At 39.7% G+C, this 18,871-nt stretch overlaps 2 protein-coding genes across 3 annotated transcripts; both read right to left on the bottom strand.

Moving 5' to 3' along the window:
• Positions 1–1,564: 1,564 nt before the first annotated feature.
• Positions 1,565–12,248, bottom strand: LOC117406285 (high-affinity choline transporter 1-like). Of its 2 annotated transcripts, none has more exons than XM_059028465.1 (9): positions 12,134–12,248; positions 10,283–10,485; positions 9,944–10,057; positions 9,388–9,567; positions 8,482–8,630; positions 6,148–6,291; positions 5,662–5,815; positions 4,821–5,038; positions 1,565–2,302 (listed from the first exon to the last, which is right to left on the bottom strand). In XM_059028465.1, exons 2-9 carry the CDS (start codon positions 10,464–10,466, stop codon positions 1,781–1,783), a joined length of 1,665 nt encoding a protein of 554 aa, XP_058884448.1. In that variant the 5' UTR covers positions 10,467–10,485; positions 12,134–12,248; the 3' UTR covers positions 1,565–1,780. The 2 variants fall into 2 exon arrangements, with proteins under 2 accessions (XP_058884448.1, XP_058884449.1); XM_059028466.1 differs by lacking the exon at positions 12,134–12,248 and adding an exon at positions 11,352–11,464 and having other exon boundaries at positions 9,388–9,543.
• A 1,158-nt stretch (positions 12,249–13,406) lies between these two features.
• On the bottom strand, positions 13,407–17,619 carry LOC117962784 (transmembrane 4 L6 family member 1). The gene is made up of 6 exons (XM_034922595.2): positions 17,414–17,619; positions 16,918–17,100; positions 16,065–16,130; positions 14,646–14,791; positions 13,905–14,091; positions 13,407–13,628 (listed from the first exon to the last, which is right to left on the bottom strand). The coding sequence occupies exons 2-6, from the start codon at positions 17,086–17,088 to the stop codon at positions 13,614–13,616; spliced, it is 585 nt and encodes a 194-aa protein (XP_034778486.2). The 5' UTR covers positions 17,089–17,100; positions 17,414–17,619; the 3' UTR covers positions 13,407–13,613.
• Positions 17,620–18,871: the final 1,252 nt, after the last annotated feature.

Below are 18,871 nucleotides of genomic sequence, written 5' to 3'. Positions count from 1 at the left end.
ACACCATTTTAATTTGTACTGCGAAGAGTAATTGCTTCTCATCAACTTAAGTCTCCAATTAATTTCATGAGTCTTCCTCTCCTTTCTCAAATGCACAAACCCACTGCATTGAAAGAATCCCATTCCAAACATCGAGACTTGTTGCTAGGGAGCTGACGTCACTGCCCTATGACTTTTGCTAGTGCATTGCTGCCATAACTGAACACCTCGTTGGCTAAAATAAAAACCGCTTCAGTAAGTAGATATTTGATTTGCTTTGTGCTTTTGTGCAATGCGTTCGTATATGATAACAGTATGATATTAATGCTTTGTTTTTATTTGTTTTGTATATTTTTGTTTGTGATGTGCAGTCCGAAATAAAACAAACAGTAATTCTAAATGCAATTGCCTATGTATATTGCAGACTGTAAAAATTGGGCGCCAACTCCAAGCCCGCAATATATCCGAATCCGCAGTATAGCGAGAAGCGATATAACAAGGGGTTGGTGTATTTCACAGAATCAGAAATGCAGAGAAGCTGGTGATTACTTGGCTATATCCCTGAAAGAGCTGTTTTACTGCTGATTAGTGGGCAAGATCCCAAAGCCAGGTGACTGTTCATGCCTGGAAAGGGTGGCTGCAGATGAATGAACAAGATCTGAGTGACTCATCCAGTTAAAGCACTGCCGCTGGGAGCGCAGGACGAGTCACACAGCTTGGACGGCGCCAGTTCACATACGGGCTGTGTAAAGAGGCCGAACTTTGCTGGGGACCCTGAAGGGGGCATCACATTGGCACTGTCGCTCCCAGGGGTGGGGGATGGGAAACCGGCAGGGATTCCTTCTCCTCATCGTGCAACAGCAAACCATACTAGCCAGACACTGAGCACGTTTACAGTGGATAAAAAACAGGGTTGATCTCTGTTCCCCGAGATCGGAAGCTCGCCCACCTCTGCTCTCGATTGCTCGATGTAAAAGCGATTCTAGCTTTAGGCTTATGAGATCGGAGGATGCTCACATGCCCTCAGAATGTCTGTGCTGTGTGGGGTCCCACTGCAGTGAGGAGAAAAGAAAAAAAAAAACACACAATTGGACATTTCAAATTGTGTGAAAACAAATAAAAATAATTGATCACTAAATTAAAAAAAAAAAGAACTGTAAAGGCTCTGAAATATGACACCATTTTTTTTAAGATTCGTGTAGGCAGCATTTTCAAGCAATTATCACATGCAGAGGTCAAGCAACAAAATCAAAATGTCTTCCTTTGAGCAAAAAAGGCTAGAAAATGATTAAACATAATAACAGAAATTGCTAAATTGTGAAATATTTCATTTTTTTCTGTCGCCCTTTTAATGACATTCTATTTTCACTATCAGTGAATTATCAAACAACAAAAACACAAGATGTAAAAATAACACGTGAAATGGCCCCTTGTAGTACTGATCTTTAGCAGAAATATTACCAATCTTTGTTGTAGCTTGTTGTCTTTTAAGACATTAAAAAATTTTTAAAAAAAAAAAAATTACTGGAAGCAAACTGAACCATCTACCAGGTTCCTACATGCAGTGTAACAGGTAGTACAGCAATAAGGCAAACAGCTTTATTTGTTTTTTAAATGATAAACATGTATAATTACACTATTCTTTCAGCAATGGGAATTTCGTGAAACCCGTGAAACAATTACAGTCTATACAGGATGGTTCTTTGGGTCATTTCTGACAAATGTAGTTGACGCAAAATAAAAAAAAAATTAACTGACCAGCACTAGGAGATTTACCATTAAGCTCTCTGTATCATTCCATTTATGCTTGATTTTCATTTCCCCCAACATCTTCTTCATTGTTAATAGGTGATAGTTCAGTTTCTTTCAGAATAATGTCAGTTTTTTTACTTACATAAAAAATATCCCACTTTTTGGGCAACAGGCCCCGTTTAAACAGCAGTGATGTGAGATAGGAGACAGAAATAATACTGAACAGAGAAAGCAGCATAGTCAAGGTTTTGAATGGAAAGAGCTGCACATAGACGCCATCTACGAGTGTGCAGCCTGGGTAGGGAATAACAGGAGGGAAGTTAAGGAACGAATCCCCTCCTAAAAGTCTCAGGGTCAACCCCACTACTAGTCCCACTGAAGCACCATAGCCGTTTGACATTGGGACAAACAGGATGCAAACAGTTTGAGGAAAAAGAATACTATACAGCAACTCTCCAGAAATGATCCCCAATCCATACATTGAAGTGGTTATCATAGCAATACCCATGGCAGCAACTCCAAAGAAAATCACTGAGATCTTGATCACCCACAGGACTTCTCTGTCAGATGCCTGGAGGTTAAAAAAAAAGTAAAATTATTAGATATCTTAAGCTTTCACCACAATAACTTTAAGTAACTTTCATTCGACTGCAGCAAGCTGGGCTGCATGTATTGTAGTGTACCAGCTTTTCAGGAACAAACGAAGTATAAGAGACGAGACTAGACACTGTAGTTTCGGTCCAGAATGGCCATTTTTTATTCAGTTGGCAGTGGTACACAACTCTCACGGCAAGCTTCCACACACTGCCCCGATGAGCTTGCAGGCTCCTTTTAAATAGCCCACAGCCCACCAACAATAATGAAACAATTGTTACACAATTTCCCACCCCTAGACCCCCATCTCTTTTTTAGTCCAGGAGCGTCCCCTCAATACCTTGAATCCCTTGATAAGGGGTCACTACTGGTGCAGAGGCAGAAGCCTGTCCGTGGCAACCTCTGTAGACTACAGCTCCTGCATTCACCACCCGGGAGTGACTTCAAGCAGCCTCCTTGCACCGCCTCCCTACTCTGTGCACGTAGCAGCTCAATGCTGGTATTGCTGCTGGCTTCTCCAGCCAGGGAACTCCTGGCAGCGGCAAGACTGGCTCCTCCAGCCCTGTAAGCAGCAGTGGCAATGCTGCTAGGGGCGCCGCTGGCAGCCGCCATGCTGACAGTGGCAATGCTGTCAGCGGAAATGCAGGCAGCTACAAGGCTGGCTCCTCCAGCAGGGGCAATTGTGGCAGCAATGGTGGAGCTGGCTGAGGCAATGCTGCCCTCAGCACGGGACAGCAGCAGCGCGTCGTACTCCAGCAGTGAAACGACTACAAGTGGTGGTGGTCTCCTGCCCTTCCCCCTTCCTCTGTAGGCAGCAGCTCCCTCTTCTTCGGCTCTGGCCACAGAATCTCCGGCAGTGAAACATTTGCTGGTGGAGGTGGTCTCCTGACCTCACCCCCTCTTCTCTGTCGCCAGCGGCGCCCTCTTCTTGGGCTCCCGCCACAGAATTTCCGGCAGCGAAACTGCTGCTGGTGGACACCACAATCCCCCTACGACGACACTCAGGCGTCCCCAGGCGACGGCAAACTGACCTCCCCGGGCGATGGCGAACTGGCCTCCCTGGGCGATGGCGAACTGGCCTTCCTGAACGTTGCAGGCTTGGCAGCCCTAAGCGTTGCAGACATGGCAGCACTAGGCATTGCAGACTGGTGCGGCTCTCCCTCGGTCACTGGAGACGGGCTTCCCTTTCTTGGGCTCTGGACATGCTGGCTTTAACTTCGTGGGCTGTGGACGCTTGGCCTCCCCCCTCATAGGCTGTGGATGCTCTGGCTCTCCCCTCTTGGGCTGACAGCTACAAGGCAGGCTCCTCCGGCAGGGTTCCAGCTCCCCCCTTCTGGGTGCTGGACTCTCGGGCTCCTCCCACTTTGGCATTGGATGCGCTGGCTCCTCCCCCTTGGGCTCTGGCATGGACGTGCCTACTGCCTTGGTGCTGGAGTAGGCGTGGCTCCTTCTGATGGGACTGGAGATGGCGGGACCCCTCCCATATCTGCAGGTAGGTAACTGAATATCATGGCGCCAGTGTCTGGGAGGGAAGCTGGGTCGTGTTGCTGTTCCCAGGCTTTCAATCTCTCCCAATCTTGGGCCCACAGCAGGTCAATCACAGGAGGTCCTCTCTCTTGTTCCTCTTAGTGTCCACCAGCCAGTCCCACATCTTTCTCGACACTCAGCTGCTCTCCTGTCGTATTGTTGGCAGGGATGTGGGGTATTCTGGCTGTGGCACTGGTGGTGGTGGGGCTTCTCCATGTGGCACAGGAGCTCCCACTCCGACACCAAGTGTGAACAGGCTGGTAGTAGATAGACACAGACACAAACTCCACTGGGGTATGAAAGCACTACAGCATGTTTTAATTATAAATAAAAGAGTTAAACAGCCAAAACAATTTCCACGTTGGCCACAATAGACAGACAAAACTAAACACTAACTATTGAACCAGCACGCGTAGCAATTGTTTTCTTTTAGTTTTGATTCTCAGCTCCGTCTCACTCCCATTCTTTCACCCTGAATACACTCCACAGGACACAGCTACGTTTGTTGTAAACACTAAAGGGTGTCCAGAACACTTAAGATAAATAATGCATTTGAAACTTTTAGCGTAGAAAAACAAAGCTTTCTTTTATTTGGATACATTTTTTAAAATCCATTTTAGCAGTTTTTCTACACAATTTGAAATGCCCGAATGGAATGTTGCACCTCAGCTGCGTCCCACTTGCAATCAGAAGGATTAAAAATCAGCAGATGGCCGCTGTTGCTGCCGTCAAGTCAATTGCCTCTTTGCACCTTCCAAGCCAGGCTAATAAACCCTGGAGGAAAAGTCCCAGCTTTTGTTTCCATTACCTGTGCATGGAAAAGTGAATGTCTTGAATGCCATGTGTGTATGTTGAAGTTATGTACTCTATTTAACCCTCTCAGATAATTGCCCATGTCAATAAATACATGCTCCTATCATTTTATGTAAAACATAGTAAACTGCGTACTTCCAGGTTAAGGATCTCACCCTTTTCCTTAACATGTTCTTATAAATGTTGAATGCAAACATGGAACCGGCGGCTAGAAGTGCCGAGTCCATGGATGACATCACAGCAGCGGCGATTGCTCCGATCCCAGCTATGGAGATGTAGACAGGGCACAAGTGCTGCAGTGCGATGGGCAAGATGATACCTGCCTCCCCTTTCTCATATGGGGTGGGTAAACCATAACTTGTCTGGTTCCAGTCTGAAAGATGAATAGTTTGGAAGATTCAAAGAATTCAATATTCAATATAATGGATCATGAAAAATTATATTTTGGGGGGCAACACACTGTTTCATGGTCAGCATGGTGACTGCCTGCAGATGAATGAACATCTCCTTTTATACAGTCCTGTTCATGTGACGTTGAATCTCTTTTAGACATTATTGTACCATACATGTTGTACATACAATAAAGAGACTTACATATAGCCTTTTTCCCCTTTGATCTTTTTTCTGACATGCAAGGTGACATTATTTCGCTTAAAAAATGCAACCTTGAACTATTTATAATTCAAAACTTCTAATGGTCTGAACAGCCCGTAATAAAATTTTATATAAGAATACACATGAAACAATAAACATCAAAACAGGATGGGGAATTAATGGGATGTTACAATACATCATTCAGTGAACATTGTTTTAATGAGCGCAGAATGAACTATGTAGCTCAACCTTAATACAAAAGTTGCTTATTTGCCAAAACCACTGGACCTCATATCTTGAACATGTTGGGTGATAAACAATTGCTATTTTCTCTGTAGACCCTCTCAACACACCCAATACATACCAAATGCAAAAATAACAACCAAACAAACAAACACCTACCAGTTGAAGCTGCTATTGCACCAATGAGCATAGAAGGGACACCCAAGAAAAAACAAAACACTGCGGCAGCATAGCACATTTTCTGAGCATGTGCAGTAGATGATGTTGCAAGAACTCTCTGATAAAAGTCTTGGTAACAAACACTAGAAAAAACCTAAGAAGAAATGTAAAAAATAAATAATGCATTACATTTGGTGTTTAGTGTACCAGCTGGCATTAAGAGTAAAGTGTACTAGTATTTTGTATTGAATATTATTCAATGTTTTTTTAAGCAGTAGAATTTTCCAATTGCGATATAATGTAGTTTATTGTAGAAAGCATAACCAGCCCAACCAGGGTACTTAAAAGTTAAAGCATTCAATGATCATTACATATATTGTAACTCTATTGTAAATGTACATGATTATGAGAATGGCTGGGGAGGGGAATTCTAAAGCTTTACTGTGGAGTTGCACTGGTAAACTGTGTTCTCAATGGATATCTTACCATTAGTAAAAGATCATCCAGCCATCTCCATAGGTCTACTAGGTCTAGTTTCCCAACCCAGGGAGCTTGATATAATTCGTCAACAGCGGTATATATAATATCTGTAGATGCTGGATTCAACATGAGAAATGGAATACAAAGCCACTGTGGTTTCAGAAAAAGATAATAAAGAAAACAAGAGATCAAGTATATATGGTAAGATATACATTTAAACAGCACCTGTAGACTCTAGAGTGTTTCTTATTCTATACTAGATGTCATGTGAGAGAACTGTGAAGCAAAGCTGAGCGAAATTATATGTTATATTATAATAAATACTCAACACGATGAAGATTAGACTCTGGAACTACTATTAAAAGTATAAAGGTTGTTTTTCCCCAGTATGAGATCTGTACACAGGAAAAGATGTACTGGAATTCTGACAAACCAGTAATTGTGATGAGTTGATTTCTTATACATGATTTATGATAGTGTGCAAAACAACCTTGATGTAAAGCTGATGCTGAACTTTATATATTTTAAACCCCATATAGGGAATAATAGGATTGGAAAATATCAACAGCTAAAATGTACGCAATTATTATTATTATTAATTTCTTAGCAGACGCCCTTATCCAGGGCGACTTACAATTGTTACAAAATATCACATTATACAGATATCATATTATTTTACATACAATTACCCATTTATACAGTTGGGTTTTTACTGGAGCAATCTAGGTAAAGGTAAAGTACCTTGCTCAAGGGTACAACAGCAGTGTCCCCCACTGGGGATTGAACCCACAACCCTGCGGTCAAGAGTCCAGAGCCCTAACCACTACTCCACACTGCTGCCCAATTACACTATGTAACACAATTTTTGTTCCTGGGTAGTAAGTGTTATATCCTAATTGCTTATGCCTCAAAAGTATAGAAAATGGCTATTCCCCACAAACTTTGCTTTTGTGACCAGGACAGTGATATTTTGAAATTTACCTATTTCCAATGAGAAAACGGGCGAATTTGTGTCTTTTCGTTCATAAAGTCAGAAAAAAAAACAACATATGAATCCAAATTAACATGTATTTATACAAAAGTAATACAAAAATGACTACAAAAGATTTAAAGAAGTGAGTAGTTTTTCGAGATTTACGATTATACTGTAAATCACTTTCACGAATCAGCCCCCAAATGTAGTCTCCCATCATGTTCTCGTTATACTGTCCTTGGTAGCGGCGTTCAAAGTCCAGTATATCCTGGTGGAAGCGCTCGCCTTGCTCCTCCGAGTACGCTCCCATGTTCTCCTTGAATTTATCAAGATGAGCATCAAGGATATGGACTTTGAGGGACATCCTACAGCCCATTGTGCCGTAGTTCTTCACCAGAGTCTCAACCAGCTCCACATAGTTTTCGGCCTTGCGATTGCCCAGGAAGCCCCGAACCACTCTGACAAAGCTGTTCCAAGCCGCTTTCTCCTTACTAGTGAGCTTCTTGGGGAATTCATTGCACTCTAGGATCTTCTTTATCTGTGGTCCGACGAAGACACAGGCTTTGACCTTTGCCTCAGACAGCTTAGGGAAGAAGTCTTGAAGGTACTTGAAGGCTGCCGACTCCTTATCTAGAGCTCTGACAAATTGTTTCATAAGGCCCAATTTGATGTGCAGTGGTGGCATCAGCACCTTCCGTGGGTCCCAGCCGTACTCATCATACTTCAAGGCGTCCAGCAAGGTCTTGATGCTGTTGTAATCCTCTTTGAGGTGCACCGAGTAAGCCAGGGGAAGAGACGGGTACTTGTTACCATTATGGAGCAGCACGGCTTTGAGGCTCCTGGATGAGCTGTCAGTGAAGGACAGTATAACGAGAACATGATGGGAGACTACATTTGGGGGCTGATTCGTGAAAGTGATTTACAGTATAATCGTAAATCTTGAAAAACTACTCACTTCTAAATCTTTTGTAGTCATTTTTGTATTACTTTAGTATAAATACATGTTAATTTGGATTCATATGTTGTTTTTTTCGGACTTTATGTGAACGAAAAGACACAAATTCGAGCGTTTTCTCATTGGAAATAGGTACATTTCAAAATATCACTGTCCTGGTCACAAAAGCAAAGTTTGTGGGGAATAGCCATTTTCTATACTTTTGAGGCATAAGCAATTAGGAAATAACACTTACTACCCAGGAACAAAAAAAAAAAAAAAAATTTGTTACATGGTGTTATTGAATTCACTTTATACATTGTTCTGGCCAATTTTTTATGTGATTCACTTTCAAATTGAGAAAAAATATTCAGATCTAGAGGGTAATAAAAAATGGAAACTATTCAAGAAGTAATTGAGTATTAATACTTACCAAGCTGACAAATATAAAGAGGAGCTGGATAACATCTGTGTAGGATACAGAGTACAGGCCCCCGAGTAATGTATATAATATTGCCACTCCACCAGACATTAGGATTGACTGATAGGATGCAATACCCAGTATTACATAAATTGTTCCTCCTGGAACAGTTAACACAGTGCAAACAGGTGAATACAGTTTTGTCAAAAAACATTATTACCAGTACTACACTGTCTCAGCTAAAAAAAACTCTAGCTGTAAGGAATCACTGACATTTTAGGGTAGATACTGTAGGTTTTATAGATTAAGTTCCAAGTTAGCTTAACTCAGAATAACTCAGCTGCATTTACTGGTCTATTCTGACTTGGTTTACGTGCTGGAAGAAGGGTTTACATGCCCATGAATGGTAAATACAATACCATATATGGGCATGTAAGCCCTTCTTCCAGCGTGTAAATTGTGTGTAAACCAATGTGCTCCTCAGTGCGTAAGTGCTCCGAAAAAGGGGGACTTAAATATAAGCTTGCTTGTCTCACCTTAGGGAAACTTTGTCAAAAAAGATGATAATAATTGGATGGACAGATATGCCACATTTACATCAGCCACTGGAAAGAAATTTGTAACCTGACTAGTTAATTTACATCAACAGCAGATTTACAGCAAAGCAGCTCATCCAGTGAGGATTGCAGGTTGGCAGAACTCAATCTAAATAATGAGCACATTTTGAAGGTTGGTAAATGGTTGTATAAATGATACCAAAAACATGATACATGTAGGTTATCTTTGACTTTTGTGTATTGTCTCCATGCAGATTAGATTGTAATCTGCAGACGGAACTGGCAGCAGACCCAGTTTGACAGCTGTTTTCAGTCTTCTTTGTCATTCTGTTATTTGAAAACTATAAGAAAATGCATTTACCCAAAGCAGCAAGTATGTTGGCTGCCCAAGCTACTTCTGCTATTAATACAGGAACAGAAAGCAGACTCATCAACGTATTTCCATATCGGATCTGGAATGGGTCCATCATGGTAACATAATTCTTGTCTCTCATGGGTTTAGCAAAGAAAAGCCCACCTAGTATAAAGAAAAAAAAAAATTCTGTAAAAAATAGATGAAGAATGAAAATGGTTTTTTGGGACTCTTTCCACAAATCTAGAAACAGCAAAAAAAAAAAAAAAAAAAATCTGTAAATGATCAAAAGCTATTTAAGATCAAGATATAACCAATAACGGACAATTTTTCCAGGCCAAACCAGGGAAAGCCTGGGGCATCCTACTTAAACATTTTCAGTTTTAGGGAAATAAAGCTAGAAACCTTTGATCACTTGCAGGAAGGTGTTACCCCAGAGGCACAACTATTGAGCAAGTCCTTAATAAACAAGGGTTTCTGTCTAAGAAATAATAAAAAATACTTTCACATCCTATAAAGCTGCATATTTAAAGAGGACAATATCAAGGACTGTATTTTTTCTTACCAACAAACAAGCTAAGTGCATATGCCAGTGGTTGAGTAGACCAGATTAGGCCCATTGCTGGATCATAAACCACTTCTGCTGTGCCCATGATGTAACCTCCTCCAACCCACGTTGCTGAAAAAAAGCAAGAGTCAGCAAACTGTTGCGTTTGTGTTTCCAGTTGTGTTTCCATTTTATATTGGTAATCCTCAAATGTTATGAATATGATCTAATTGTGTCTGCTACAGTTTCTTTTTCATCCTTAACTTTTTGAAAGTTTCAACAGATACAGTTTATAATATTAATAACCTTTCATAAATAAAGCGTCAATGTTTGTTTAACAATAAGAAATCACCCTACCGGTCGTAGTGAAAATCCCAACCCAGAGATTCATGTTTCGGCCCCCAACCATGGACACCTCGCTTTTGTTTCCCGTGCATTTCTTCTCTTCTTTCTTGGCTTTTCTTGAAGCCCAAATGCCAGTTGCCAGAATGAGTATATAAAACACAATTACAGCGATCAGACCAGGGATGTTGACAGCCATCTTCAAATACAGAGACTCCCTACAAATGAAGACGAATCATTTTGTTTAAATGCCAGCATGTTCTGAGAGTAGATTTAAAAGAATACAAAGGAGTATAGAGATTATAACATGCATGAAGAAAGTTAATGGCTGTACCCAAGGGAATAAAAAAAAAGTATTAGGAAGTGCCAGGTGTTAAGCTGACGGTACTGAATCAATTTACAATCTGAAACTGGGGGGGCACTGGATCTAAATTGGACGGGCCAGGCCCTCTAAGGCCTGCCCATGACGCCAGGCCAGATCGCGTTATGGCACACCCCTATTGCTGTAAAGCAAGTCAAATTATTTTCACACACGTTTTATCGTACATTTTGGGACCGCTCTTTTTCCAGAATTTATTTTTACAACTGAAAACCAGGAGAAAATCCATGGGAAAAAATCAGCTCAATGATGTTTGAGAAATTCAGTATTTATAATTCTCAACAATGTGAACATTTTGGTACTTTATTATGTCAAGATGCAAATAAACAGCAACTTGTTCAACGTGTTTTAGGTTATTTATTAACGTGTATTCAACAACTTACCAATAGCTTCTTAAACATCTCAATATATTTAACATTTAAACACACTTTAAAAGTAGTGTTATCTCACATTATCACCACTGTAATACTCAAGCCTTTTCATATAGGATTAAATGAACTGAAATCCAGGCAGTGTAACCTTAGCCAATCTAAAAACAGCTGTCTTAAATGAACGGTACTGTGACAGGATTGGCAGAGGTTGAAGCTCAGAGACAGTTTGAAGTTCAAAATAAAGCTTTTTAATAAACAAAAATTCAAAATAAACAGGCACGAGGGCCAAACAAAAAGGTTTCAAAACACAAAATAGACACAAAACAAAACTTACAAATTAAGGCTTCCAGGCTGGGCATTGCCTTCACTGGATTCAATAACTACTAAAACACAGCACAAACAAAAACACTCTTCTTCTCCTTACAGAACTCTCTCCTCCAACTGGGAGGCTGAGGCCTCCTTTTATGCCAGGTGGCTAAGTCCATAATTGAATAATTAATTGACTGATTGCTCCCACCTGACACAATCAACCTGGGCAGGGAGGAGAATTTAACTCCTTCCCTGACAGTATTTTTAAGGGCTCTGCCACAGGCACCTTTAGGCAAAACACAGAATCATGCCACAACTATATTGCAATGATAAAGTGATTGGAATGATATATGTCAGGGTTTAAACAGAATAGTATTACTACACTAATGTGCTCAATACTGCTTAAAACTTTACATATAAGAAACACCCTTGCTGTAAAAGTGTAGGGTACTTTTATACACAAACTAGAGCCCTGTTTCACAAACAGCTGTTTCATATAGTTCAAATGCAGAATAATGCCACTCATTGTGTTGCTAATGCAAGAACTACTGTATATTCCAAAAGCAATAAATACAAATAGGTGTGAGCAGTTTTTAACTAAACCAGTGTGTTTTGAAACAGAGTATTTATTTCCACAGTAGTGCGCTAATAATATGCTCATCACAGTTCAAAACATTGCACAATATTCTGGGCGCATAGAGCTAAAACAAATCTGAAGCGCAAGCCATTTTTAATGGGTTTTTTCATTTCTTTTTTTTATTTAACTATTTTCACCCATGAATTGCCACTTTAAAAAATTATCCTTACCGTTTTTTTTACTGATTTTCTCCCGAATTTTACCGTGCTTAATCTTGGTCCTCCAGACACTTAAAACCGCTAACAATTGATTTTAGATGTGTGTGTAAAGAAGTGGGAGCTCATCTTCTATGCAAATGGCCTGAGTCTTGTCAGGTTTGCTCCAGCATGACATGTTTAAGTTTATTTGCATTACCAGCTTCCATCATTTACAGCCAATGGCACAGCATGTTTAAGTTTATTTGCATTACCAGCTTCCATCATTTACAGCCAATGGCACAGCAGGTTTAAGTTTATTTGCATTACCAGCTTCCATCATTTACAGCCAATGGCACAGCAGGTTTAAGTTTATTTACATTACCAGCTTCCATCATTTACAGCCAACGGGCACATTTGTTTTTACTCTGTAAGCATATTGGCCCTGAATATCAAAAGTCTTCCGACAGTCCGAAATCCGCTGGCTCTGCCTGAAAAAAAGTAGTTGGAGAGCTCATTTTAATGTAATTTGTAAATGTATGTTCTGTAGTCATCAAATTATAGTGTGTTTTTGATGCAAGTTCAACCCGCTTTTATTATGCCTGAAAAACACAAGCTAAGTTAGAAGAAACAGTTGGGACAACCTAGGCCCCATCGGTTTTACGGTTGTGCCTATTTGCTTTGTGCTGGGCAAGGTTGCCCCAATGGTTTCTTGAAGCTTGGCTTGTGTTTTTGATATCACCACTTTAAATGGCTGGGCACTTTTGATAACTTGGTGTTTTTTCACATTGCCAATGTGTTTTTGTTTCAGATAACACTTCTTTTTTCACTTATAACTAGGGTTGCCACCCGTTCTGGTTTTGCCTGGATTGTTCTCTTTTTGAGGCAGCTGTCCTTGGAAATCTGTAAGACATCCCAGGACATTAAACGTCAAAGTATATGATCTATTTATTTATTTATTTATTTATTTATGTACGAAATGACTCTGGTGTCCCGTTTTTTTGTAAGTCAGAGGTGGAAACCCTACTTATAACACACACACACACACTCACACACACACACACACACACACACACACACACACACACACACACACAAATTGTTCAACCTATATTGAGGCAATGTATTGCCGTTTGGATAGGGTAAATGTAAATAGTAGCCTAGTCTGTTGAAATGTAGTTGGAGTGAAAGTATGACTAGTTAGGGTTCAAATGCAGGTCCACTAGTGAGCAAGAACAGTGTAGGGAAGGAGATCCCCAGGAGAGTAATACCCTGCACAGTACCCCCCAAAATACTGACACAACACGAATTTCATTGATTTACTTTAATATATATGTTGTTGCATAATTCAATCATTAAACTGTAAATTAAGTTACAAAACATGGGTAATGATTATGAATATTTAAATATGCTGTTCATAGTTTATAAAAACACAGCGAGAGAAATAAATACAATGAAAAACAATTCCTCTGTTGACAGAGTATCCATCACTGCTGAATGAATCCTCACAATCCCTTCACGCGACACCAGTCTGCATTGAAAACAAAGTATGTTAGTAACATGCTTATTACCCTCCTATAATATAATTAACACACATTATGGGGTTCAGGAATAATCTCCACCTCAACCATATTCCAACACCTTGACCTTTAACCCCAAACCCTAAATGCATCCTTAACTCCAAAACGAACCCTCCCCCTATCATATTCCTGTTCCCTTTCCCTATCTCTAACCCTGTAAAATAATAATACCTTTATCCAGTTTTTGTTTTTTGTTTTGTTTTATGATTTTATTGTTCAACACTTACCTGTCTTTGCCTCTTGCAAGTGCCACATAAACATCCACAGAGCCCGTTAAGCACTTGAATGAGGCACAAGACAGCCTCAAGTGCACCGATCACCAGGAGGATTGAGAACAGGGTGACGTTCCAGAGGACCACATCTTTAGGTTTCTTACAGATGTCCCATGTAGTCTGATTAAAAAGGTAGCTCTCTCTATCAGTAACAGAAATATCAGATAAAACACAGATATAATATTGCACCATCATTTGGATCTGGAATCTAGACAACTCTCTCCTATAATAAAATTGTCCAACCCTTACCAAATTTTGGATGTTGTATTAATCAGAATGATTAATTGGATGTGGTTAACTTTTGATAACGTAGATTGATCAGTATCTCAATTTAACAACTGATTCCTGATCAGAGGGCATGATTGTCTGATAGTTCATGGCATCAGGAAAGTAAGTACCAAGGTAATGCCAGATCATCTGGGTTTTATTACAACTGGTAAACACAGCCTTTATGTTATTTTAATGCTTTGCTTATGTGTAGTTTTTTTTAAAAGCTAGACATGTTGTCTTGCTTTTCAGTATTCATCTACTGTGTAGTAGCGACATGAAATGGAGCTTCCTGATTGGTGGAGAAAGTTCTCTAGAATTTCTAAGTAACTTAAACATATCTATATGTCATAATTATAATTTGTTTTAATCAGTTGCCTAAATAACATTGATTTACAGCGCTGTAATGCAATCACCAGGCTCACTTACTCCAGTGTCTGGTTTCTGAAGGGGTACACATAGTCCCCGTCCCCTGTGTCACAGAGTGGACCCTGCTCCAGACCCAGAGAGGACATGATCATGCAGTACACCGCTCCAAAGAACCCCATCGCAGACAGGAGCATAGACAACAGCATCTGGGACAGACACACACCAGAGAGGGAAGGGGAAAGTCATATACTGAACATCTTGTGAGGTGCGGTAGGCCATCTGTCATTAAATGTAAAGTCTCATTGGGGCCTTTTAAGAAAACGTCCAACATATCCAGATGTAACTGCATATAAAACATCTGAAATCTGTGCTTGCCTTTACTCATTATAGTTACCTGCATGTTGTGATTGCTGTGCTGCCTGCATATTGTGCCACGGAGCTCACTTTTCATGCAAAGCTGGAAAGCCCAAATAAAATGCAAAGCCAGAAGCCCAAATAAAATGCAATTGAAAAATCTGTGTGAACGTTTAAACTGTGACCAAACCATCTTGTCTGATTTGGTTCCGTTTTCATGAGTTCAGCTGGTGTCACGCGCACATCCAATTTGTTATAATGTTTTTCCCTGTGACTACGTTGGGATCCGAAGCCTTTCATCTGGTCATTCTATCCTATGGGACAAGCTGCACAGGCTCTGAAACAGAGGTCAAATCGATTTATTTTGTCTAATTTTGTCTTGTATTCAGGCCGTGGTCGGTCCTGGTTTGGGGTACTGATTGTACTTTGCACATATGAGAGGGTTTCTTTTGACAGCACTACAATGTAATTTATCCAGTAGGATTTGTCCTGGGAATGAGAAGCATGTACTCATAGCAGCAAGCCAAGACTTAAGGACTGAACATGCAGTTACACAAACTGAAAACGCAAGGGGCATGCAAGGACAGAAGAAAGTGCATTGTTAACCAGGAGAGGAGAATGCAGGTAAGATGAGTATGATCTAAGGGCAAAGTTTCACAATTAAATCCCATCAGTGAAAACCACATAGCAGTGGTTTAGTTGGAATAAATTTGGCCTAATAAGCCACCACTTCCAGTATGTGAAGACCAGCATGAATCCAAGAAATACATGTTTGCAGTAGATAAGGAGTGGTTTTGCAGGTTTGGCAGATAAGCCAACAGCATAATATCTATAGTTATTAAAAACCACAACCCTCAACATTCTAAAATTGGCTTTTTATGGTACTGCTACTTAAAAGATATTATGTGAAAAAAACATGTAATACTTTGATATCATAATACAAAAGTACTGTATGTTAACCTCCAGTCAAGCCCCTTGTAAATACAATGCAATTCTCAACAGGTTAATTAATAAAAGCATAAATATAAATATTTTTTCAGCATTATGACTCTGCTAACAAATTAGTGTTAGTATCTATTTTCTTACAAATGTTAGTTTTGATCCCACCCTTTTTCCTGCTCTTACCCCACATCTGTTTGCACAGCACCCATCCCCTCCAGCACCCAACATCAAAAAGGCAGGCAGATAGACCTGCAAACAATGATGACAGCTTGTAAAAAAACATACTTGTGGCCAAAAAATAGCAAGACAATTGTCTCCCTGGTAATTGCCTTGGGACTTTACTAATACTAATAATAAAACATAATTAACACCATGTACACATTCAGCTCTGGCTAATTACTGCCAAATGCCCTATGTGCAATGTATTATTGCTTAAATATATTGTGGGTCCTAAATCCCTAATAGCTTTAGGAAGGGAATTGTCAGGTAACTAAACATTCTGCCAGACACAGTCTTCAGACACAACAGAAAAACGGCTAAGAGATATAGGAGTCAGTCTGCAAATATTTTATCGATGGCATTGTTATTATTATTATTATTATTTATTTCTTGGCAGACGCCCTTATCCAGGGCGACTTACAGTCGTAAACAAAAAATACATTTCAAGAATCAATGGCTTGAGACCACTGCTGACTAAAACCAAGACCATAATACCTGTTACTCCCCCTCTTTGCCAGGTACAGCTTATCCCTTGGAAAATTACCAACATCCATTTACATGTATACAGTGCTGAGGAAAGCTATGCAAATTGCAGAGTTTCTGTATATTTCAGAACAGTGGAATTTAGCCCATTTCAATGTCACCCCACTCAAAAGAATGATTCTTTATAGCTAAAAAGCATTTAGATGTATTTCTAGTAAGCTAAAAATTAAAATATATTAATATATATACCTAGAGCAGGTGTAGAAAAGTAAAATCAGTAGTTTAGTTGCAATATAAGACTTTTTTAAAATAAGTAATTAATGAGAGAACTTACTATTAACCCAGCTCCTAGGATCCCATGGAAGTACCAGACAAAATCAGTTATCTTAGCTGCATCAAGCACCTCTCCATTAGGAAAATACAGAAGAATGTTGGCTATGATAGCACATAATCCCAGAGGAAGCAGCAGTCTCCCAATGCACTTTGAACACTTCCCTGTACACATGGTAGAAAATGACTAGAATCCATGGAAGAGAAGATGAAAGTATACATTAATTACAAGGCAATAGGGTAATAGTGAAAACGCTTTCTTTACAAATTATAAAGTCACATTGTATCATGATTGTATTGCACCACCATTTGTCAAACCAGACTTTATTAAAGTTTATTTATCAATTAAACACAGTGTTGCTTTTTTCCCTTTACCTGCAGAGATACACACAGTTGGGATAACTGTCAAGATGAAAAATGCAGCTATATACTGTATATATTAAGTATATGCCATAACAAAAAGTAGAGAAATAAAAAAAGATTCTAAGTGTCTTTATTACCAGTTAGTGATGTTTTCCCAAAATGTAGTTCAATAAGAAATCCACTACTTTTGCACAGAAGCCTTGAATTTATTTCCGATTTTGTCCTACCATTTGACGACTGTCTCTGATTGGAAGATTGGAATGGAATCACTAACTATATCTCTAATAGTTTCGAGCTAACATTGAAAACCCTGAACTGTCATTCGCTACTGCAGTTTGAGTCACGGAGTGATGTGAATAAATATCTGGAGACAGGCTCTCCGTTGTACCGTTGGTCAATGCCCCCATCCAATTCCAATGATTAACTACCATACCTTAACACATCAAATAGCTGGAGATTAGTCATAAGCCAAGCACACAGTGGTAGTATCACAGAAAATTAAAAAGTAGCCCACCTCCTTACTGAATTACTGTTCAGTTTTCTTTGTGCTCTTTTGGATTCATATATTGGCCCAGGTGCCTCTAATAATGGCTGCAAGCCAGGACTCATTAGGGGCCTCCAGTGTCTATTGAGCTTCCCTATCTATTACTCCATTTGCAACTCCATTCTCCTCTAAATTAGACCCCCACCACACACACTCCCCCACCCACTTGACAACCAGAGCAATTATACTGTTGAGCTATAGCAGATGCACACCCAGTTTCTTAGCTTGGAACTCAAACATATTCTAGACTCCGACATCATCATGGCATTACCCAATTCTTGAGACAAAATGAAAGCAGGTCATGGGGTAGACTCTTGTCTGCTGCTTTGGGCAGAACCGGGAATGAAACAAATCATCTTGTAGCGGGACAATGTTCCCCATCGCTTCTCCCGCTGCCCCAATGGTCTTACCGGAGACTGGCCCTACCATTTTTTTTTTTTTTTTATGGCTGTTTCAAAACATTTATGATTCTATTATATGGTAAAACCATCTTGACAGTGAAATGACTGTAGATTAAAAAAAAAGGTTTGTGTATACCCATAAAAATACAGTAGTAACTGTGGCCAAAATATTCAGTGAAAATAGTGATTTAGCTAATATAATCCTCTAATATGGTACCATGAATGGTGAGTACTCTATGTAAACCATACTGTATATAACTCTGTTATAAATACAGGTTAATAGCAAACTGGTTACAGCTTTTCTTTATCTTATCAGTGAAATGTTACTTATTCACCTTTCTGTCATCATGTTCCTCAAAGTAAAGGTTAACGTCAGTCTAACAGTATATTCTCCTCTACCATGTAATTGTAATATCTTGCAAAAACAGTTCCCTGTTTCAAACCAGTTGCTGTAAAATACTGGTAAACTGGTAATAGTGCTGACTTTTTGTGTTTCACTCAGTGTGAGTGAAAAGTGCAGTACCTTTATAGTTCAAACTATTTTACACATGAGTCATACAAAATGACTTTCCTTTTTACAATATTCATTATTGCAGTCTTCTAATTCCACTTCAAATAACTATTAGTAATGTTAAAGACGAATACAAATT

The sequence above is a fragment of the Acipenser ruthenus genome, chromosome 8, assembly GCF_902713425.1.
Source record: "Acipenser ruthenus chromosome 8, fAciRut3.2 maternal haplotype, whole genome shotgun sequence".
NCBI lineage: Eukaryota > Metazoa > Chordata > Actinopteri > Acipenseriformes > Acipenseridae > Acipenser > Acipenser ruthenus.
The sequence above is the reverse complement of the archived record's forward strand: the minus strand, read 5'-3'. Positions and strand labels throughout refer to the sequence as shown.

What these genes read in the sequence shown, in the direction of transcription:
- LOC117406285 (XM_059028465.1), bottom strand. Translation starts at nt 10,466, where the DNA reads ATGGCTGTCAACATCCCTGGTCTGATCGCTGTAATTGTGTTTTATATA. An exon ending in CAACATACTTGCTGCTTTGG is followed by an intron (nt 8,631 to 9,387) that starts GTAAATGCATTT and finishes TAACTGTTCCAG; the next exon opens with GAGGAACAATTTATGTAATA. An exon ending in TGGATGATCTTTTACTAATG is followed by an intron (nt 5,816 to 6,147) that starts GTAAGATATCCA and finishes ATTTCTTCTTAG; the next exon opens with GTTTTTTCTAGTGTTTGTTA.
- LOC117962784 (XM_034922595.2), bottom strand. Translation starts at nt 17,088, where the DNA reads ATGTGTACAGGGAAGTGTTCAAAGTGCATTGGGAGACTGCTGCTTCCT. An exon ending in TCCTAGGAGCTGGGTTAATA is followed by an intron (nt 16,131 to 16,917) that starts GTAAGTTCTCTC and finishes CATTGTTTGCAG; the next exon opens with GTCTATCTGCCTGCCTTTTT. An exon ending in GCTGTGCAAACAGATGTGGG is followed by an intron (nt 14,792 to 16,064) that starts GTAAGAGCAGGA and finishes TGTCTGTCCCAG; the next exon opens with ATGCTGTTGTCTATGCTCCT.